The sequence below is a fragment of the Paramormyrops kingsleyae genome, chromosome 19, assembly GCF_048594095.1.
Source record: "Paramormyrops kingsleyae isolate MSU_618 chromosome 19, PKINGS_0.4, whole genome shotgun sequence".
Classification (NCBI taxonomy): Eukaryota; Metazoa; Chordata; class Actinopteri; order Osteoglossiformes; family Mormyridae; genus Paramormyrops; species Paramormyrops kingsleyae.
Window position 1 is genome coordinate 29,270,080 of NC_132815.1, and position 23,964 is coordinate 29,294,043.

Consider the following 23,964-nt stretch of genomic DNA (forward strand, 5'->3'; position numbering starts at 1 on the left):
GTTAGGAATCAACTCAGACATCAACAATACATCTGGGGGACCACAATTTCTTTAATATGAAACCTAGATACAAGGGCAAATTATACCTCAATTTAATACAGTCATGCAATTTATGTTAAAATTTACAACAAAGCATACAGTAATGGTAGATATTAGTACACAGGCTTTAATGAACCGGAGACAGGAAAAGCCAATGAAGTTAGTGGCCCCCTTAAAGCGATGGGGCTCAGGGCAAGTTATCCACACTGATGGATGCGAGGGTCATGTCATCACAGATGTCAATGCGGTTGATCTGGTTCAGCTCTCGTATGCGATGCTTGAACTCCAACACTTGTGTGTTGTTCACTGCAACCTTGAATTCATTGTAAGTGCACAGGATTTTGATCTAAAATGACAATTAAAGCATGTGCGAAATTACACTAAAACAAATAGAATGTCTGACAAAAAAAACATTTAATGTAATTTTAAACTTTCAATTTCCTGTTAATTTTTCTGAACAAAACAAGCAATGCAAATTAAAAATGTATATGAATGAAAATTCAAAAGCAAGAATGATTTTTGTATTCACATATTAACTATACATTTGTGTCCCTTTACTTTCCACAATAACTGAATTCTGAGCTTAAAAATGCAAAGACCCATTTTAGCATAAATCTACCTAGTTTATGTCATCCCATGCAGACTCACCTCAAAGGGCGTGCCCCTGGTGAATGGGAAGGGGGCCTGCAGCTCTCTCTCCTCCCGGCCCCAGCACTCATCCACCCTATGGTTCCTCACCACCACCTGCCTGCCAGCCTCATTAAAGCGTGGGTTGATGTGCAGGGCAATGTCCTTACCCCGCAGCAAATTGATGGTAATCCTACATGTTAAGAAATGTTAATACACACTAGATAAATGAGCCATTTGTGTGCTACGCTGGCGTCCACTAAAAGACTGTCCACACTCCCAGCCACAGCACACCAGGAAGCACACCAAAAGTCCAGTGCAGTTTGTTCTGTTAATAAGTTGGTGGATGGTATATGTGGAATTATTATTTAGTAGTAGTAATACTACTACTACTCATTATTTTCTTACTGTTATTTATTGAGACACACACACACGATATATTCGTGAGGTTACGTTCCAGAGCCCATTGCAAATGAGGAGGATTCCCGGATATTTGGTAGAGTCACTAAAAATGGTAATATATGCTTATTTCTATAGTTTAAACCCTAAATATGCTCCCAAAACACTTTAATTTCATTTCAAAGATAGCTTTGAGCATTGTTTCTGACCATGTCCATCCCTTTATGACCACTATGTACCCATCCTCTGATGGCTACTTCCAGCAGGATAATGCACCATGTCACAAAGCTCGAATCATTTCAAATTGGTTTCTTGAACATGACAATGAGTTCACTGTACTACAGTGGCCCCCACAGTCACCAGATCTCAACCCAATAGAGCATCCTTGGGATGTGGTGGAACGGGAGCTTCGTGCCCTGGATGTGCATCCCACAAATCTCCATCAACTGCGAGATGCTATCCTATCAATATGGGCCAACATTTCTAAAGAATGCTTTCAGCACCTTGTTGAATCAATGCCACGTACAATTAAGGCAGTTCTGAAGGCGAAAGGGGGTCAAACACCGTATTAGTATGGTGTTCCTAATAATCCTTTAGGTGAGTGTAAGGTTCATGGGACTGTAGCAAACCTCTCAGGACGTGGATGCAAGAGGAAATGTAACCCCAGTTTGATCATAAGGATGGTGTGGATGGTAGAAAAAGAGCCAAGGAAACCAATCAAAACCATTCAAGCTGAGCTCCAAGGTCAAGGTATGTCACTTTCTGATTGCACCATCCGTCGCATTTTGAACAATAATGGGCTCCATGAAAGAAGACCCAGGAGGGCTCCACTATTGACAGAAAAACATGAGAAAGCCATAGTGGAATTCACCAAAATGAACGTTGACAAGCCCCAAAGTTTCTGGGAGAATGTCCTTTGGACTGATGAGGCAAAACTGGAGCTTTTTGTCCAGTCACATCAGCTCTACGTTTACAGGAGCAAATATGAAGCTTTAAAACAAAAGAACACCATGCCTACTGTGAAACATGGAGGGAGCTCTGTTTTGTTTTGGGGCTGCTTTGCTGTTTTTTTTTCTCCCCACTTGGGAGTTTTTGGTTCCTCTCCTCCATTGTCATCTGACTTTATTTCTCTCGTTTCCCTTTCTCTCATTTCTCCTTTTCCCTGTTTTTGTATTGTTCGCTCTTAATGATGTTGTAATGTAACAAAACATGCCCATATAAAGCACCTTCGGGAGACACTGTTGTGAAAGGCCCTATATAAAAATAAACTGTATTGAATCAACAAGAAAGAGCATGTGTCAAATGACCTCTAATCTTTAATGAGCTGTGAGTATAGTGAGTGTCCCTTCCCCACACACTGCCAGAGTGCCAGCTCACTTGTTAGCATTGTGGTTGACCTGCCCGCGGATGGTGATCAGCATCCTGTCATACATTCCTCTCGGGAGGTCGATGTGGTATGGCACTGCCTGTATGAGAGAAAAAGAGAAAAAGAGAGGACTGCCAATCTAACTGCTGCTTCATACATTAACTATTAAGCATTACAAGATACAAGGGGACTCCAACAAATGCAAATGCAATATGGCCAGGTGCAAAATTTACTGTGTCAATGCCTGCCCACCATTGACTTTTCCATATGCATCTTTAGTAAATCCTGACAGTACAATTTTAACTCAAAAAGACGGTTTGCGCTGGCACAAACCATAAGTAAGTCTGACCCTAAATATGTTGAAATAGGAAAATGCTTATAACATTATTTGATTATTTGATCATGGATGTTATAGGGTATAGGATTGATGACTTTGAAATGCATAACAGACCATGGAGATACTTGATAACATGTGGATACCCCGCAGGCCAGTGTGCCCTCATGTTGCTGCCAAATCATTGCTAGCCCAGCCCTACTAGGGGTTATTTCCTGTGCGAAGTGATATGATGAATTACTGCCTGAAGGAGACTGTAACCAAGAGCAGGGTTTCTCACCAATGGTGCAATGGGTGGGCAGGGCCAGGGCTGGGATGGAGTGGATGGGGTCTGGCCGGGCCATCCGGGCTGGCCGGGGTGCAGGGCGGGTATGGCTGGCTGAGTGGGCCAGCTGGACTGTCCTTGCCAGCCAAGTACAACAGGTGGGTTTGGCTGCTCTGGGCAGAGCACCTGGCCTGGTTGTCCAGCTGATTGTCCTGGATTTCCAGGCCAGCTGGGGGCAGTAGATGAGGTTGGTTGCCCAGGAAAATAGGGGAAGTTTGACTGCGCTGGTTGTTCTCCAGGCCAGCATGGTTGGCTTGGCTCTCCAGACCACATTGTCCCAGAAGAAGGTTGAGTTTTTTGGCCCGTCCAGGAATTGTTCACTGATTGGCAGTTACTAATGGCCTCAGAAAGCTGTGAGGGATGGGAGAGGACCAGAATCAGCCACACACACAATAACAGGTTACCTACTAACACTAATGCTCAGCACAAACAGGCCTACTCACACACACTAATGGGTTACCTACTGACCAGGGCCATAGCCAGGATTTGAAAAATAGTGAGGTCCAGGACCCTGGGGTGAGGGGTGGGTCTCATCAATCACATTATCGATTCCGTCCCCTTCATAAGCTGTTTTTTTTTGTCTAAAGTAATTAGTAACGTGAAACATTAGTTAGCCTAAGTTTTTATTCAGGTTAATATTCAGCGGCAATTTAAATTTTAAACTCTTAAAAAATTACTGAGGTCTGGATCACGGTGACCTCATAGTTGGATACAACCTTGCCACTGATGTTAATGTGCAGCTCAGACAGTGTCGTGACCAATCGTGGTGCACGGAGCGGGGAAGCAGGAGAGGAACAGGTTGTATGGGGTAAAACAGGATTTAATATAAAAAGGGAGCAGGGACATGGAATAGGTAAAGACATGCAGCACTACACAGTTAGACTCAATGGGAAAAAAACAGGAAACAGCTGTTAACAATCAGGATTTCACAAGAGGTTAATGAGGGGGTGTGGCACACAGGAGGATCAGACGAACAGGGCACGACAGAACCCCCCCTCCCCAAAAGGCGCGCACTCTGGGCACACCCCAAGGGGAGTGACGGACGAGACTGGGAACTGCACAGGACCTGGGGAAACAAAACCAAGAACAATAACAGGACATCGGAAACAGGACGGACATACAGAATGGGCACAGGAACAACAGGCCAGACAACCACTGACAAACCACAGGGAAGGCAAACAGGCACAGGGGCACTAAGCAAGGAGACACAGGGGAAACACCAACGGGAGGAAGGAAGGGACCAGGAGTGAACGAAGGCAAGAGGGACGAGGAGCAGACACAGGTGGCCGGAAGCTAAAGGACAGGGGACAATGGGGAGCCTGAGGGAACCCCAGTGGGCAAGAGGTGGAAGCCGCAGGGGCAGCAGATGACCACAAAGTCGGAGCCGGAGGGACCCTCGGCGAGTGTAAGGAAGGAGCAGGAGAACTGGGCAAGGAGGAAGATGAAGACGAAGTGGAAAGTAGCAGAGGGGAGGAGGGAGCAGGAGCCGCCGCAGGTGAAGGCACTGCTACAGCTGACGAAGGTGTAGGCGACCGACAAGTTGGAGCGGGGAGTTCCGAAGGCGACCAATAAGGCGGCTGAGGTAGGACCATAGTCGGCCGACAAGGTGCCGCAGGAGGGACTGAAGGCGACCCCCAAGCCGAAACACCGAGCAGAAGCCTGGGGTACTGAGGCTGAGTCAGGGTGCTGGGCGGGTGGGACACAACCCCGGCGTAGATGTCCTCTCCCCTTCCAGGAGACTGAAAAATGGGGACTTGGCTGGGATCTGCCCTGCTGTGGAGGCTTTAGAGGGGTTACTCCCCTGGAGGGGTCCAGTGGGGCCACCAGGGGAACCCCTGAGGGGTCCCATTCGAGCTCCTCCTCCTCAAAGGGAGAAGGAACAGTGGTCGCGCAGTCCGGAACCTCCTCGGGGACAGGAACTGGGGGCTTGGGAGCTGGTGGTGCACAAACTGGTTCAGGAACCCGTGGGAACTAGAGCTGGAGGGACTGGAACCAGAGGCACTGGGGGCAGGTCTGGAACAGGCAGAGCGGGAACCTCTGGGGCCAGGTCAGGGACCGGGACTGGAACTCCACAGGGTGGCGTGTCAGCTGCCGGGACTGGAACCTTGCAGGATGGCGCATCAACTGCTGGAACTGGAACCCCACAGGACGGTATGTCAGCTGGTGGTACTGGAACCCCACCGGGTGGCGCGTCAGCCGCTGGGACTGGAACCACACAGGGTGATGCATCAGCCGCTGGGACTAGAACCCCGCAGGGTGGCATGACAGCCACCGGGACTGGAACCTTGCCGGGCGGTGACACAGCAGGGGCCTCCGAGCAGGGTCAGGAACACCAGGTACAGGCAGGCCAGGAACAGGCAGGTCGGGCAGATCAGAAATGGGCAGAGCAAAAACATCAGGAACGGGCCGAGCATCAACCGTCGGTGCTGGAACCATGGGGAGCAGAGCATTGACCGCCGGTGCAGGAACCGCGAGGAGTGAAACATCGTCCACTCGCGCAGGAACCTCTGGAGGGGTTTGCACCTTAGCAGTGGTCGCTGCCCATTTAGGGATCCTGGGAACCCGCAGGATAGCGTCCCCAACCGACCTGGCCTCCTTAAGTGCCAGGCACATCCCTGCAAAGGGACGAGCTGCCGGCACTGGCAGCGAAGGAGCAGGCGGGTGCGCTGCGCTCCTTGCGGCGGTGATGCAGGCTTCGGGCACCCGCTTGCGCAAAGCGGCGGTGTAGACGTCAGAGCTGAACACTGCTGGGTCCAGAATCGGAAGGGGCGTCTTCCAACACCTGGCAGGGGAAACACAGGAAACCAGGGTAGTCCCAAGGAGGATCCCCAGCGTGTATTCCTGCTTCCAGGAACTCCGCCGTCTCTGCCTTCGCCCTGTTTTTGACGAAACCATGGGTGCTTCAGGCAGCGGATTGTGGGATAATCTGCTGTTGATTGCTACCTACCGCATCATCAATTCAAACGCCTTTTCTCTCAGCTGCCGAAGGTTTTTGCGCACCTCATTTGCTTGGTGCACATCGCCGGGCAGGGACAATAGTTCCTGCTCCTGTTAGCTAGGGCTTGGGCAGCTGGATCCTCCCAGATCTCGGGTTGCCGTAGCCAGTAGAGACATCGGTGAGGTTGAGGTATTCTTAATCGGTGAGGATGGAAGCCTTTTCGTTGCCGTTTCGAGGCATCTTCTTTTGGAGGTCTGTCATCCTGTCATGACCGATCGCGGTGCATGGAGCAGGGAAGCAGGAGAGGATGGGGTAACACAGGATTTAACGGAAAAAGGGAGCAGGGACAGGTAAAGACAGGCAGCACTACACAGTTAGACTTCAATGACAGACCTCGGGAAACATACTCGAACGCGGACTGACATACACAGGACTCAATGGAAAAAACAGGAAACGATCAGGATTTCACACGAAGTTTAGGAGGATCGGATGAGCAGGGCATGACAGACAGGCCAGCTCACACACATTAATGGGTTACCTACTGATGGTAATGCTTAGCACAAACAGACCTGCTCACACACAACAGATTACCTTTTGTAAAAAATCTTTTGTTAAATTTCCAAAACAAAAAGCCCACAGAATTTTTTTAAACATTTAAAAAAAGCAGACTGAATGAGTTTTGGAAATTTGCTCTTCAAATGTATTCCTAACTTTTTGGTGACTTTGTACTGATAACCACAATCCTATAACCTAAGAACAATCCATCCATCTACCTTCTAATCCTGGACTGGTCCATCACAAGCCACATGCAAAATTGCACTAGGGGCAATTAAGCAACATCAATTAGACTAACTACACTTCTTCAAGACAACAGGAGGAATTCAATACTCCCAGAGAAAACCCACACACCACACAGAGAGAACATGCAAACTCCACACACAGGGCAGGATCTGAACCCACACCCAGGCGTGTGGTGACAGCACTACCCACCAAGCCCCGTGCCACCCCCAGAAGCAGCTGCAAATCAAAAACAAGCAAGGTAGATGAAGTTAGAAAAAGACATTTATTTCTTTATCTCACGTACAGTACAGAGACACATCAATATCTACAACAAGAAGTACAGACAGACATACTGGTAACACTTTACTTGAGGGGGCACAAATACTTAGTAACTCAGTTACCAATGAAGTACAAACGAAGATAGATATAGTTGATGAAACATTTACAGATTGAGATGGATCTCCCCTTCCAAACAATAACCCCTCCATCCCTCCTCCTCTCCACCTGCCACTTCCAGTAAGCCATCAGTTCACCTCAGTACAGGTAAAGTGCTCATAAATTATTTATTTCATGTTTAGTGTTTTTGTGTGTTTTTCATGTGTACTACTTTTAGATTGATTGTTAATGCTTTTATCATTAGTTAGGTAGGTAAATAGCTTTAAATAGACAATCATTTGGGGGTCTGGAAAAGATTAAATTAATTTACATTATTTCTTATGGGGAAATTTGACTTGGACTGTAACCAAATCACAACTCAACCAGCCTTCTGGAATTAATTAAGTTTGTGTTCCAAGGTACCATTGTATATCCTCCTGTGACCCGACCTATTCATTTATGTCCATTGTAGTGGACATTGTATTTTTGCATTTATTTTTTCACTGATGTTGGGAAACGTATTTATTCTTGTTGTGCACTAAAGAGGACATGCTGTGAAATTCAAATAAGAATAAATTTGAAAAAATCTAAATTGCAAGACGTCTTATTTCCTCCAAAGACAAATAACCTACAATTGAAGGACACTTTTTTCCTTGGGTCTCAGGAGAATAAAGTAACAAAGGTAACTTACTTTACTTGAGGACAAATAATGTAGTAGAACATGCTTATTTAATGCATTAAATAATCAGTAATTCAGTGTTAGTTATGCACTGATTCCATGCTTCTTCACCAGTAATCAATCATGACAGTTATTATTAGTTAAGTTAGTTAATTAACTGACAGTTCCTGTATGGAATACATAAACTATCATAATTTATTAATGATAAACTAACACTTACTTAATGATTAATTAATGCATTAAGTAAATGTGATGACATTGTGTCCCCTCAAGTAACGTGTTACTGTAACCAATATAGTAACTGCTTAAGATAAAAGATTCATTAAAGGGGCCCTATTATGTGTTTCCCTTTCCTTTAGTGTGTTATATAGTTGCATGTGCATGTAAATGGTTTGCTAAGTCGTTAAAGTCCAAAGTACATGCCAAAGGGAATAACTCTCACCACAGAAACCCCTCCTTGGAATTCCATGACATGGTGAGGTCACCTCATAGCACAATCCTTATTGGCTGCCTACCTTAACGTTCTGTCTGTAGCAGGGGTGGAAAGTTCAGGTCCAGAAATTACAAATCCAAGGTTTTGTTTCTACTGACCAGTAGAAAGAGACTGTGACTCTTTATACTCAGTTGTAGAAACAAAACCTTGGTTCTGAATTTGTATTGTACTTTCTGGACCTGACCTTTCCACCCCTAGTCTGCAGACTGCAAGATAGGGTCGGAATACGTAGGGCAAGCTGACCAATTGGGCAAGCTGACCAATCAGGCAAGCTGGCCAATCACAGCACAATGAACTCATCAGGGGTGGGCTTAAAGCTTTAACAGAGCATTTCAGCTAGAGTGAACAGAGATGTACAGTATGAGATTAATAATGTTAATTGAATCATGTACATCTATTGTAGTAGACCACAAAAGTAAAATTATGAACAATGAAAATGGGTCCCCTTTAATGATGAACAAATATGAGATGTTTCATTATTCATTAATTAGTTCCTTCATTAGTTCACAAAGTTTTACTAAATTAACAGATATAGTAACAAATATAGTAACTGCTTGGGATAAAAAATGTGTCGCGATTCATTAATGATGAACAAGCATGAGATCAGTACGTAACTTAAACTTACTTTTTGGGTAATTAATACATAAGTTGGAGTTTAAAACTGTATTATTTGTGCCCCCTCAAGTAAAGAGTTACTGACAAATTTATACAAAAAAAAAACAAGCAAAATACAGACTTACATCCATCGATCTGTAAAAAGAAGTGGAGAACAGTGCATCACTTTTATATACATAGAAAGAACCCTGCAATGCAATAGGACCGTACAACAACTCAGAAGGATAAAAAGACTTTTGTCAGGTTTGGTGTCTGTTTGGCCCTGTCCAATTCGTTTGTCTCTGTTTGGCCAACAGATCTTGCTGGCCATCCTGTTCACTCTGTTTTGTAGCCCTACGTCCCTCATATGTTTCCCTGCTTTCTGGGCTGCGATGTACTGTAGCTCATGGGTTGCGTGGCTGGTTCAAAAGACAAGGCAAGGCAAGGCAAGTTTATTCATACAGCATAATTCAGAAACAAGGCAATTCAAAGTGCTTTACCAAAGGCGTATTCAAATAAAAGACAAAAGCCACTTGTGGCTTCAAGCCTCTACTGAAGGTGACCTCACTTTTAATTTTTTTATTTATTTATTTTGTTTTATCCTTAGCTTTTGGATTTTACTTGTATCTGGGGGTGTTTTTCGTACGTGGATTACTCATTTAGCCGGATGTAATTGTTGACGATTTGGCATGATCCTGGATCTGCCGGTTTTACGAAACTCTTGCTGGATGTATTGTCATAGTATTGTCATGTTCTACGTAAACAAGGATTAGATCATACACTTAATCAGCATCCATGCATGGAAATCCGTTCAGTTATGGCCTCGCCATTCATGGATGAGTGACCGATTGCAAGAAGGGAATTTCAAATTGAGAGGGTTTTGCACGATCAGCAAGATCCTTTATTGTTGCCGGATGATATTCTTTTCAAAAGATACCGCTTCAGCTGAGATTGAATATTATATCTAGGGCTGGACAATAATTCGATATCAATATATATCGCGATATAATTTTTTTCGATAACGGTGATACGATTTTTAAACACATTTCCGATATTTTGATATACATTTGAATATTATATATATTCACCGGCTTTTAAAAATGTATCACAAGTGCTAAACAGCGCGTATTCAAATCGCATTCGCATGGTAATTTGCTGAACAACGCAGCTGTGAAACGTGATCCAGGTAAAACTTTTTTAGACAGCATAAATAATATTGAAGCATTTGTTTTCAAGCAGACTGTTAAAAGCAAAAGCAACAAAGCATTTTAGACTTTGTAAAGAAACCATAGTAACCACGTGTATGATACTTTTCAGAGCTGCGTCAGAGGGAAATGACTCGTGAATTTAATTTTGACACTGGTTAGCTTTTTGTGAAAACGAACTACAGTACACCCCGCAGGTTTTTTGTGATTTTGTGAGCGATCTTTGTGTTTTCAATGTTGGAGAATATAATTAAAGGTTTGTATCAAGAAACGACGGTGGTTTTTATTGTATACTGGTAAATCTCTGCTGTTAGTTGGTGGTATGCCTTTTGTTAGCCAACATGTATGTCGGGGCCGGCTCTACGCTGGGGCAACGCCCCCTTAAGCAAACGTCCTGCCCCCTTAAATCAAACTTTTAGAAGTTGAGGAAGAAAATAATAATTACCCACAAACTGAATATGGACAAGATTTACTACAGTAGCTGAAAAATCCACTGAAAAAGGCACAAACGAGATGATAAGTTTCACTTCTTGTTCGCTCTTTCCCTCCGCGTTCTGTTTGTGCGCGGGCTCACGCAGCACTCGGCAGATCCCCCACTCACCCTCCCCCCAGCTAAACATCCAATCACTGTTAGTATGCAAATGAGCCAGTTTCTCAGTAGGCAGGGCAAAGTGAAATGAGCTGCGTGATTGCGGAAGGTTTGGAGGAAACAGCAATCATAGTGACTAGTGAGATCATGGTTCGAATTATTTTTGTCTATTTGGGGGGGTCTTGATCGGGGGGTACTGTACCCCCCAGTACCCCCCGATCAAGACCCCCCCCAAATAGACAAAAATAGCAGTTTGGGGGGGGGGTATTAACATTTTTCTTGTCGTTTTTTTTTTTTTTAAGAAAGAACCTCACCTTGTAGGAAAATTTTATGTAAAACGATTTTAGACACCCCTAGTGTGGATCGTACCATTTGAACCACCTTGGCGCTAGAAGCAGCTTAGCCAGTCGGTTACGTCATTCATTCTCATTGAGCGACTTGTTCGTTGTGATTTCAAGATTCTTTATTCGTCACATACATAGTTATAACAAGTACAACATGTAGTGAAATGAACCCTGACCGATCCTATTTTTCAGTTTTATATTTCAAGACTCGGTGAATTGATTTTTTTCTTTTTCATAACTTAGCCTACCCTTTTTAGTTTTGGTAATATTGGCAATAGTGAAAAGTGTTTTGTTGGGTTCAAATATGTTTGATGTAGGCCATCCAATTAAGGTAAATGTCTTGTTTTTAATCTGATGAGGAATATTTTATTTTATTTTTTGTTTTACTTTTCAGTTTTCCCCCTGAGGGATTGCCACCTTACTGTGGTCAGGGGCTTTGCGTGCCTCAGTGACCCTAAGAGCTACACCAGCAGAAGCTTAGCCTTCAGGTGGGACACCCAAGTTGGACAGGTCTTAGGGCAGAGGCCTGACAAAGTGCAATCCAATTACATGACAAAAACAGTTATCCAGAGCACCACCCCACCCCTTTCCCGCCTTTGTCGCCACCATGTGCCCCCTTCACATTTCTGTCTGCCCCCTCATATATGCATGTATAGAACCGGCCCCGATGTATGTACATATTTATAGCATGCCGATCGCGTCAAACAAATCGCGGCAATGCCAAAAACCCATGCATGTACATTCTCAGTTATTAACGCACATAAATACATTTCAAGCACATGCTAATATATTGCTGCCATATTGGTTTTCGGTTATCTCGATCATCGGTTATCTCGACGCTTTTTGGCAACCCCCTAGGCCGGCGACATAACCGGATTCGACTGTATATGAATAATCAGCCTGTTCTAGTTTAAATGGAAATATATTATTGTTAATAAGCTGAGTCTGAGAGTTTTATTTATTTGATAGTTTATTTCACATTTATTGTTTGTAAAGGCTAAATACAAATAAAAAGTGAACCTTTTTTTTTTGTACTGTTTTTATTTAAAAAAAAAATTATATAATTTTAATAGGAGGAGCCTGGAGGTATTATAGACTTTGCAAATTCAGTTTGCAGACAACCATTGTGCGTGTCCTCGGCAGTTTTTTCTTGAGGCTTTTTAATATTGTCCATATCGATATCGGAATTATATCGTATCGACCAAAATTAGGAAATATATCGTGATATAAATTTTTGCCATATCGTCCAGGCCTAATTATATCTTAAAGATTTATTAGCTCTGTATAGTAGAAGTCCAACTAGGTGAAGTCGGGCTCTCACAGCCACACAGTGTCACGCCCGGCTCGTCCGATCCGAGTGTGTGCCACTCCCCCTCGTTACCTCGTGTTAATTCCCGATTGTATTCATCTGTTGCCTGTTATGTTCAACTTGTTCCGTGTATTTAGTCTGCGTCTGAGTCAGTATTCCCCAGATCTGTCATTGATGTTTGATATTCGTTGCTGTCTGCCCTGAATAAACCCCGTGTTATAGTATTCACGGCTCTCTCATCTGATTCCCCTTTTGCCTCGCACGCCAATCGTAACACAGACAATGTGCATTGACTTGAGATATTTTGCAAGCGGCACTGTTTGGGCCTGAAATATTTCCTTTGGGTTTTCATTGTCTTTCCCGGACACCTGCGAGTGCAGGCAATTTAAGAGTTGTTTTATGCCATTGCAGGTAATGTATACACAATAAAATTACAGTTCTATAAAGAATTTTTTTTAAATCACAGTAATATTTTCATTACCAAGAATTTCCAAAAGTTTTGTGTGCCTTCTTCTTATTAGCTTCAAAAGGAATGTTTTATAAATATTAAAGATTTCCTACCTTTCATATGCATAAAATTAACAAACACACACCATATATATATATATATAGATGAATGAAATGTTGTGTTTACCAGTTAAGATAATAATGAAACATTGGAAACTGCTGATTGGACTGCTGATTCCTGGGCTGCTGGGATTGCTGCACTGTGAGGCAGTGGTGTAGACGCTGTGTGCACTTGTGTTGTAGGCCTGTTAAAGTGGTTGACTGGAATTATTTGGAAGTATATCTGAGTGTTTGTGTGCCAATACGGTTACGTGGGTGGTTGTTGTTTTATTTTTTTTCCTCAGTCTGCGTGAATACTTGTCTGTCCTTGTTAATAGACAGCGCGGGTGTTATCGATAGCTGCGGGTGTTGCACAAGTGCCGTTTCTGTCCGCGTACCTTCGCAACAAACAACTGCCAGGTAATGTTATCTAACGTTGGTAATATAAACTCGGAAAAGGACAGGTGCCCCTGAGATTTGCTCGGTCACCAGTCGGAGCTGGGAGGACATTTTCCACTTTTTTCCTGTTACGGCAGTAGCCTGCTATGGGAGGGTTTTTTGTGGTTTTTTGGCCTCCCTGTAGCAACTTCGCTTTATTGTAGTTGAACGTGGTTCAGCAGGAAGTTAGTCTCGGGTAGTTAACTGTTAATTTGGTTATTTTAAAAGTTTATTTTCAAAGGTACTTATCTCAGACGCTGTCGGATAATTTAAAAAGTTCCGTTTTAATGCAAGTGTTAATTTAGTGTTTTATTGTACTCGGCGCATTTTATTTATTTATTGTTTTAACCAGTGCTTGAAGTGGGCCGGAACGCAGTTCCGGAACTTCTGTATTTTCGTCTTTTGGGTTCTGTCACTACCGAAAATGTTACACCTACCGAAAATGTAACTTCCGCTACTACGCATGCGCACATTCATCACGCATGCGTCCACGAAACCACATTTTCTGGCACTTCTTTATTACGCATGCGTAATGTACACTTCCACAGGCCCGATACTGCGCATGTATTCACATTTTGCGGCAGACCGTGATTGCGTGATTCAGGGCGTGGACGTCGTGTATCATCATTCATTAGTCACGTACTGTATTGTGAGATGGGTCATTGATGTTTATATTTGTAGTTCAGCCATCACTTTAGTGTGGTATTTAAACCATATTGCTTTGCCGATTGTAATATTTGCATCTGTGTGCGCGCTGTTTGTAGTGCCTGACAGTAATCTTACATAAGGTTTTTCCCAAGGGTATTGCTGAATACTGTAGATGCCTTTTCTTTAGAAAACGTAATAAAATTGGGGTGTATATCAATCTTGTGTACCCATATTGCTTATCAAGGGGCTGTGATATATGTACAGCATTTTCTAAAAAAAAAATCACCAAAATAATAGTTAAGAACTTTTATTTGCACAACATAAACAATGTTTATGTTGTGCGGTTTGGCCCAAGAAAAAACAATTGGTGGTCTGTCAGAAACAAATATAATTTGCTTTATTTAGCACCACAAGACACAGCTGCCATAACTGACACGAGTGTGTGGTAATTACACTGATACAATTAAGAAATGAAATGACTAAGGAGAAAAAAAGCAGGCTTAGTTTAAGTAACTTCACAGCACATCGAACTGGGAGTAGTACATAATGGTAACATTAAAGTAATGTCACCTTTGACTGTAAAATTGATGGCCATAACCTGTATTTTACGTTGCTCCTTCTGAAGCACATTGGGCATTAAAGGCCTATGCGAAATAAAATCTTTTAAAGTCGAAGGACTCCATCATTATCCGGTTAAATCTTCTCTTTCTTCTCGCTGTCGACATTCTTATCAAAAATCAACAGACGATGAAATGTGACGCGATGCCGTAAAAATAGCACGCCTCCTTCCAGAAGTCGCAAGCGTGCGCATGCGTAGTAGCGGAAGTTACATTTTCGGTAGGTGTAACATTTTCGGTAGTGACAGGTTCCGCCACTTTTTTCTGCGTTCCGGTACTTACTGAAACTGATCCGACGCAGCGACAGTGGCCCGAGAAAATTAGAGTTCCTGCACTTATTTTTTCCTACTTCAAGCACTGGTTTTAGCTATATGCTAATTAGATCAACTAAAAGTTAAATACTCTATATTAATATACTGGTCTGGGAGTAAAGGACGGGGTCATAGTGAACTAGTTAATTATGGGGCTAGCTCAGTATTGTGTTTGCAAGATGTTTGCCCTCCTGGCTGTTTGCGTCCAGTCGGTCTTCATCTGCGGGCGATGTAAGTTAGTGGACTCACTCAAGGTCAAGGTTTGTGACCCCAAGGAGCAACTGGCTCTCATCTGACACAACAAGCAGGAGAGAGTTAATACGCTTTTTAGGGAAACTGTGTGTACATCACCAGCGAAGAGGGGGGAGAATGAAGAACAGATAGGTCGAGAGAGCTGGGTAAACATAGGTCGTAGACGTAGAAAAGGGTGTACACAATTCACAGAGGTGGCATCACCTGAAGTGACGGTGTCTAACCGCTTTCAGGTGCTTCCAGCTTTAGAGCCAGAAGAGACTGGGGAGGCAGGTGGGCCCTTGGGCACCAAGGAGCCGCCTACCCGCAGGTGGAGGGAGGTTGTGGTAGTAGGGGATTCAATTATTAGAAGTGAAGATAGTTATGCGTGCACATGTGATAGAGGGTCCTGAATGGTGTCGTGCCTGCCTGGTGCCCAGGTAGGGGACCTTCCGAATCATGTGCACAGGCTTTTGGCCCTGACCGGGGTGGATCCATTGGTCATGGTGCATGTTGACACCAACAACATAGGCAAGGGCAGGAGGGCTGTTCTGCAGGATAGATTTATAGAAGTCACGGATAAGCTTAGAAGCAGAACATCCATGGTGGCCAGACCAAGGGGACTTAGCCGGGCTAAGTTAACTGAGATAAGGAGATTAAACATGTGGCTAAAAGGGTGGTGTAGGAAAGAGGGGTTTAGGTTTATGGGGCACTGGAAGACCTTCTGGAACAGGTGGGACCTATTCAAGCCGGACGGGTTGCATCGGAACCAGTATATTGGGGAGGCATAAGTTTAGAGTAGTTGAGGAATGTTTAAACTAGGGACTGGGGGGACAGGGAGGTTAGTTAAGAATATAGGTAGGGAGAGACGGAAAGCCCCAATTACTATTAAAAGTGGGCACTGTAAAAGGCCTACCCTTTGCAGTCTGTATTTAAACGCTAGGAGTATTAAACAAAAAAAGCTTTAATTTCATCAGACACAACATTATGGGAATAACTGAAACATGGATGAGTGACAATGATGCAGAAGAATATAATATGGATGGTTATACGTTGTTCCGCAGAGACCAGATAGGCAAGAAGGGAGGTGGTGTTGCAGTATACGTAAAAAAAAACTTGCAGGCAAGGGAGCTCAATGATAAAAATAAAGTACAGAAGCTGTATGGGTAAAACCAGATGCTAAAAACTCAAATGGCCTAATTGTCGGTGTTTGTTATAGAGCACCTAATGTAGCTGCAGAGGAAAGCAGAATGTTATATGTCGATATCAGGATAATGAGTAATAAAAATGATGTGGTGGTTATGGGTGATTTTAATTTACCTGGGATACAGTAGGACATAGTCTCCGGCTCTTCCGTAAATGAACTTGAGATGGTGGAATTAGTACAGGATTGTTTTTTTTGTACTCAGTTTGTTAATACCCCTACCAGGTCCAAAACAAGTCCAAAACAAAATTATACAAGGTTAACTTTAATGGTATGAGACTGAAACTAGAAACTGTAAACTGGATGGAGTTTAATAGCAAAACAGTTGAAGAGGCGTGGGAATTTTTTAAAAGCACATTGTTGCAAGTGCAAGAGGACTTCATACCTGTTTCCAGCAAAACTAAATCTAGGAAACTGCAACCAAGGTGGTTTACTAAGGATATCAAGAATAAAGTCAGGAGGAAAAGGGCTCTCTTCCACAAATGGAAAATAACTAATGATTTCAAAATAAAGCAGGAGTATCTAAGTCTACAGGTTGACTTAAAAAATAACATTAGACACTCCAAGAGGAATGTAGAAAGAAAGATTGCATTGGAGGCTAAGGATGACAGTTTCTTCCAATATTTTAACTCCAAAAGAGCTCTAAAAGCTGAAACCACTAATCTGCAGGATAGTAAAGGCCTTATAATTGAAAATGAAATTGATATAGTAAATGAGTTTAATGATTATTTTACACGGGTGTTCACAGTAGAGAACACGATTAACTTACCACCATTTAGTACGAATACAGCATTGTCTATGACCAATATATGTATAACTGACACTGATCTGGTACAAAACCTAGCTAAGCTCAAAATAAATAAATCGTAGGGCCCTGATGGCATCTTACCTATAGTTTTAAAAGAGATGAGGGATATTATCAGCCAACCTTTAACTGGTGTGGTACTTCTGATTGGAAACATGCTAATATAACACCATATTCAAAAAAGGGGACATAATTAATCCAGCAAACTATCAGTTTAACTAGCATTATAAAATAATGGAAGCTATAATCCAAGTGAAAACCTGGATTCAAATAATATTCTGGATTCATATAATACAGATTACCTAGATTCAAATAATATTCTGAGGGATAGTCAACATGGATTTAGAAGAGGTAGATCCTGTTTAACTAATTTACTTTAGTTCTTTGAGGAAGCTACAAGAGAAATTGATCACAAAAGGTCTACGATGTGATCTATTTAGATTTCCAGAAGACCTTTGATGTTGTTCCACACAAACGGCTCTTGCTTAAGATAAAAGCTGCAAGGATTTTAGGAATTACAGCAGGTGGATTGAAAACTGGTTAACAGACAGGGTTCAATTTTAGGACCACTATTGTTCCTAATTTACATTAATGATACTGACAACAATACATACAGTAAACTGCTTAAAATTGCAGATGACACCAAGGTGGGTGGTGTAGCAGATACTGAACTAGCAGCACAGAGGCTACAATGGGATCTTGATTTAATTAGCGACTGGGCTGAAGCTTGGCAGATGAAATTTAACATAGATAAATGTAAGGTAATCCATGCAGAAATATAAAGTACAGTTACTTTATGGGTTCCACTGAAATAAAGATAGCTGATTATGAGAATGACCTTGGTGTGTATGTTGATGCGTCCATGTCTCACTCTTGCCAGTGTGGGGAAGCAAAAAAAAAAGACCAATAGGATGTTGGGTTACATCGCTAGGTGTGTGGAGTTTAAGTCAAGGGAGGTGAGGCTACGATTATATAATTCCTTGATAAACCCCACCTTGAATTTTGTGTGCAGGTTTGGTCACCATACCTTAAGAAGGACATTACTGCCTTGGAAGGGGTGCAATGTAGGACTACAACAATGATTCCTGGTCTTAGAGGAATGCCTTATGAGGAGAGGTTAGCTGAGTTGAATGTGTTTAGCCTCAGGCAAAGGAGACTAAGGGGGGATATGATTCAGGTCTATAAGATTCTAACGGGTCTGGATGCTGTTCAGCCAAATGGCTATATCAGTATTAGTTTCAATACTAGAATTTGTGGCCATAAGTGGAAATTAGCGGGAGAACATTTTAAAATGAATTTGAGGAAGCACTTCTTTACACAGCGTGTAGTTAGAGTATGGAATAGTCTTTCTGCTAGTGTAGCGCAAGCTAAAACCCAGGGTTCCTTTAAATCAGAGCTAGATAAGATTTTAACAACTCTGAGCTATTAGTTAAGTTCTCAAGAAACAGGCTTGATGGACCGTTTGTAAATTTCTTATGTTCTTATGAAATGTAATACTACATTCAAGTGATAAATACAATAACTAAAAACTACTTACACATTTAATTTGTTGGACACTGTGAAAGTCCCCAGTCAGTCATTGTGTTTATGTTACTGCGTGTTGTAGCTTTGCTCTGTTCCCTTGTAGTATTACTTTGTAGTTTCTTCTATTTACTGCTTGTTTTTCCTTTTTTGGTATTGACCCCTCGAGGCCTCTTTATTTTGTGATTTTTCCCTTTGTTGTACTGTTTGTTAATAAACCTAGTGTCTCGTGACCTGCTCCATGGATCGTCACTCCTTTCCCTAAAGCAAGGAAAATGTGTTGCACAATATTACAAAGCAATGCTTATATTGCTTGGATTATAAATAAAACATTTCTCATATAGTTTTTGAAATATTTAGGAACAGAGGATTCCTAGAACCCAGAAGGAGAACATAAAAAGCTTCTTCGTACTACTCTACATGCACATAATGTAATGTAATACAGGCTGTCCCCAGGTTATAAAGGACATGTACTCCTTAAGTCTGTCTTTATGTCAGATTTGCACGTAAGTTGGAATAGGTACATATGTTTCTTTAGTGTCAGTCAAATATTTGTATATATTTTACCTTTCTATGCATATAAAACACTTAAGAAACACATAAATATAATAATTAAAAGTTCTTAAAAGTAATAATACAGCACCTACCAACCTAAAAATTGATAAATCAAAAGAGTTGGGGTAGAATACCAACCCTACAGACTATTTACAAGGTAATAAAATGGTTACATACATGTAAATGTGTGTGCGGACTTATGTAGAATTGAAAATGTCACCCCAGCCAGCTGACTGAAGTTCGCCACCCTGTGAAAGTGTTTGTGTATCTCTGCTGAACTTCATCTGTCATCCTCAGCTTAAACAAAACTTCCAAAAATTTTCCATTTCCATTTTGCTGACCCCACGATGTATGAAAACAGTGATGGGCAAAGTAATGATGCAGAAGGGTTGACTGTAACAGGCTTTATGGCAATCCATTTGTGAGATTGAGTTGTCTGTGAGTCAGATGTTCTTAACTCAGGGACTGCCAGTAATCACACTAAGATCCTTTCCATGTTTCAGAAAGTAAACTACACACACATCACTTACTCCTTTTCCATAATACATTAAAATGACCAGCAGAAAGCACAGAACACCTTGGATGTGATGTCTGTCCATCTCAAAGGCACACTACATCAGTTAACCAAACCACAAGTCTCCAGACAGAATGAGGAAGTCAGCATGTGGCCATGGAGAGAGCTGGGGGTGAAAAGCAGACCCACAGTACTACAGACAGCCAGTCTCGGTCCAGCTTTGTGCAGAATGCTGAGTATCCAGAGCATCACAGCAGAACAGAAACACTGACAGCCAGGTTTGATGTAGACAACCAGCCAACATTAGCTACCGAATCCAGTATTAAAAGATAACATACTGGAACGTGGTCTGCAGCTTCTGAAATTGATAGTTCAGAGGGATGTGATTGTTGAATGGGAATATGTCAGTATTGTGTGTATATGTAAATTATGCTATAATAACAGTGTTTCAGGTGAATGTATAATTTCAGTGCCAATACTTTTATGTAGGACAGAGATAATATTCACATTTATGACATATGCAATACACAAATTATGATTGTATAGCTCTCTTTAAGTAATACCATTGTTATCTTCAAAAAATTAAGCAAATCTATTAATTTATAAATTATCATTTTGTGGTACTTGCTCTTTCCTTGATTCATGTACTAAAGTACCAAAAATGACATACTCTTATTCTGTAAGAGGACAACATAATATGTACTCATGCCGTTTAAACAAGTCTAACTAAAGCTTTCAACATCATATCAAGAAAAACGTAAAATTCAAATAAAAATAATTCTTCTAAAAGCATTTACCTACTTGTTGCTGTAGTGGTCTTCAGTTCAAATCATAAAGTGTCCAAATCCAAAACACACTTATATTCCAGTGTTATGCATAACCCCTCCTTGTTCCCTATAGTTCCCTATAGCCCTGAAAAAAACCACTCCCAGTGACATAAAGGCCTATTTTTCACACATAGCATCTGGGGTAGTTTCACTTTAACATTAGAATGTTCGACTTGCTGTCTCTGAGTATCAGTTCATTTATGCTTTTCAATTCCAAATGTACATGAAAATAATCAGTTAAAATTTAATGAATTTGATTCTATCCAAAAAAATGACCCTCATAATACCCTTATGTAAGCAGGGATATCATACTCACATCTCAACCTAAAATCGTATTCCTGGGCTTTATACAGCTGAAATATATCCACCAAAAGAAGAGAATTTTTGTTAGAACAACAAGTGTTTTGTTTAAGATCTATGTTCTTTGTTTATTCTGTATAAAATTAATTGAAAAAAAAATTCAACAAAAATATCCATGGATATATTCAGGCATACAAATTAAAAAGAATTAGAAAGAACTGAAAAATGCCATCAAATGTCATTTTTTCAGATAACTCTCTCTGTTGTGGGGATTAGCATTTTATGAAATGCATATTTACCTTGTTTAGGATATATGAGTCATAGGAGGAACTCAGGCATAGTTCCTTTTCTACACTTGTCCCAAATAAACAGCACCATTTGTCCTCAATTTACTGTTTATTGCATAATTGGTCTTATTACAATCATAAGACTCTTACTCAGACTGAAAATCAATTGTGTCTTTAGCCATATTGGAATTTCTTTCGCGGTTACTATAGATACCATTAGGGTTTTTCAGATTTTCCCCTAGATACCAGCAATGTTAATTGAACCACTCTGACACTACATGAAGTATGGCTTTAAACAAATGCACATGATCAACAACACAAGCATTCATAATACATAAGCAACTGTTACCGTGGCATTGAGGTTCTCTCACACACAAAATCCACACACATGCACAAATGTAGGAGCATGATAACTATGGGCCAGGGGTCTGCAAGAAGTGTGGAGTGCAGGTACAGTACTGTGTGGTTCAAGGAGACTTTAATTCAAAGCAAAATGTGGGAAAAGGCCACATTAGAATCATCACAGTGTACAAGTGAATAAATTTAATTCCGCCCCAAAGCCCTTCATTTTCGTCACATAGCACATTCCTAACATTATCCCCCAAAATGCCCTGAGATGACCATGTACAGAAGCTTAGAGACAAGGAGCCAATAATTTCCCAATAATGCAATGACACCAAAAAAATAAATGCTGCCCTTAACATGATTAATAAGTAATAAAAACTTGCCTAATAATGTAATATAATATTATTGATAAATGAATGCTATGACATTACAAAAAAATATCATTTCCAAATGGATAATGCAGTAATTTTGTCTGATAATGTACATTTTCTAAATGTAATAGATAGATAGATCAAAATATCCCAAGGTTGGCTAACCAAAACAGTCACAAATAACTGTCACAAATAAGGACATTATACTTGGATCTGGGTAAATACTCAAATCTGATTAGCAGGTAGGTGAATGTTTAAACCTATTTATGCACAGGTACTCCAACAGGATAAGCCTTTATCAAGCCCATGAACTTTTCCACGCTTTCTCAGCTTCAGCCTCTTTCAATCCCCCATATCTCAATGCTGATTAGGACTCTCAGTAACATTTATAAAATTTACATTATCAAATAATATTACTAAATCATGTATTTCGAAAAAAATATCACAATGCGTGCAACTATATCAGAAAACGGAGCAGTTAGTAATGTTCCCATCACTGGGCCATACAATATGCATCAACTCCAGAACGCCTTGGACGTGCTTCATATACACTCACCTAAAGGATTATTAGGAACACCATACTAATACGGTGTTTGACCCCCTTTCGCCTTCAGAACTGCCTTAATTGTACGTGGCATTGATTCAACAAGGTGCTGAAAGCATTCTTTAGAAATGTTGGCCCATATTGATAGGATAGCATCTTGCAGTTGATGGAGATTTGTGGGATGCACATCCAGGGCACGAAGCTCCCGTTCCACCACATCCCAAAGATGCTCTATTGGGTTGAGATCTGGTGACTGTGGGGGCCACTGTAGTACAGTGAACTCATTGTCATGTTCAAGAAACCAATTTGAAATGATTCGAGCTTTGTGACATGGTGCATTATCCTGCTGGAAGTAGCCATCAGAGGATGGGTACATGGTGGTCATAAAGGGATGGACATGGTCAGAAACAATGCTCAGGTAGGCCGTGGCATTTAAACGATGCCCAATTGGCACTAAGGGGCCTAAAGTGTGCCAAGAAAACATCCCCCACACCATTACACCACCACCACCAGCCTGCACAGTGGTAACAAGGCATGATGGATCCATGTTCTCATTCTGTTTACGCCAAATTCTGACTCTACCATTTGAATGTCTCAACAGAAATCGAGACTCATCAGACCAGGCAACATTTTTCCAGTCTTCAACTGTCCAATTTTGGTGAGCTCGTGCAAATTGTAGCCTCTTTTTCCTATTTGTAGTGGAGATGAGTGGTACCCGGTGGGGTCTTCTGCTGTTGTAGCCCATCCGCCTCAAGGTTGTGCGTGTTGTGGCTTCACAAATGCTTTGCTGCATACCTCGGTTGTAACGAGTGGTTATTTCAGTCAAAGTTGCTCTTCTATCAGCTTGAATCAGTCGGCCCATTCTCCTCTGACCTCTAGCATCAACAAGGCATTTTCGCCCACAGGACTGCCGCATACTGGATGTTTTTCCCTTTGCACACCATTCTTTGTAAAACCTAGAAATGGTTGTGCGTGAAAATCCCAGTAACTGAGCAGATTGTGGAATACTCAGACCGGCCCGTCTGGCACCAACAACCATGCCACGCTCAAAATTGCTTAAATCACCTTTCTTTCCCATTCTGACATTCAGTTTGGAGTTCAGGAGATTGTCTTGACCAGGACCACACCCCTAAATGCATTGAAGCAACTGCCATGTGATTGGTTGATTAGATAATTGCATTAATGAGAAATTGAACAGGTGTTCCTAATAATCCTTTAGGTGAGTGTAGATCCCATTTCAGGAAATGTCAATAATGACTTGCCATAATTTGCGATTGTTTGGGACAATGTCAATGTTTCCACACAACATATCCCACCCAAGACTGCAGATGAGTTACCCCCTCCCTAACTCTCCATTCCTCAGTCCTATTGAGGAGCTCTTTTCAATGTGGAGGTGGGAAGTTTTTGACCTCATGATCAAATGCTGATGCTAGATGCATTGAATTCTGCTTGTGAGGACATAACTGCAGAAGCTTTTTGAGTTGGGTGATCCATGCAAGATACT

General features: G+C 41.7%; 1 protein-coding gene across 4 annotated transcripts; it reads right to left on the reverse strand.

Moving 5' to 3' along the window:
• Positions 1 to 33: 33 nt before the first annotated feature.
• On the reverse strand, positions 34 to 20,907 carry LOC111833688 (galectin-5-like). 4 transcript variants are annotated; one of them, XM_023792205.2, is made up of 6 exons: positions 9,096 to 9,105; positions 7,019 to 7,045; positions 3,046 to 3,441; positions 2,443 to 2,531; positions 688 to 859; positions 34 to 385 (listed from the first exon to the last, which is right to left on the reverse strand). In XM_023792205.2, the coding sequence occupies exons 1-6, from the start codon at positions 9,099 to 9,101 to the stop codon at positions 227 to 229; spliced, it is 849 nt and encodes a 282-aa protein (XP_023647973.1). In that variant the 5' UTR covers positions 9,102 to 9,105; the 3' UTR covers positions 34 to 226. The 4 variants fall into 4 exon arrangements, with proteins under 4 accessions (XP_023647973.1, XP_023647979.1, XP_023647978.1 ...); XM_023792211.2 differs by lacking the exons at positions 7,019 to 7,045; positions 9,096 to 9,105 and adding an exon at positions 20,588 to 20,907; XM_023792210.2 differs by lacking the exons at positions 7,019 to 7,045; positions 9,096 to 9,105 and adding an exon at positions 20,584 to 20,906.
• Positions 20,908 to 23,964: the final 3,057 nt, after the last annotated feature.

Bases quoted from the DNA above. Each gene is read 5' to 3' on its own strand.
- LOC111833688 (XM_023792204.2), bottom strand. From the start codon at position 3,624: ATGAGACCCACCCCTCACCCCAGGGTCCTGGACCTCACTATTTTTCAA. The intron at 860-2,442 runs GTGAGCTGGCAC...CTTAACATGTAG, and splicing joins GTCAACCACAATGCTAACAA to GATTACCATCAATTTGCTGC. The intron at 386-687 runs GTGAGTCTGCAT...TTGTCATTTTAG, and splicing joins CCAGGGGCACGCCCTTTGAG to ATCAAAATCCTGTGCACTTA.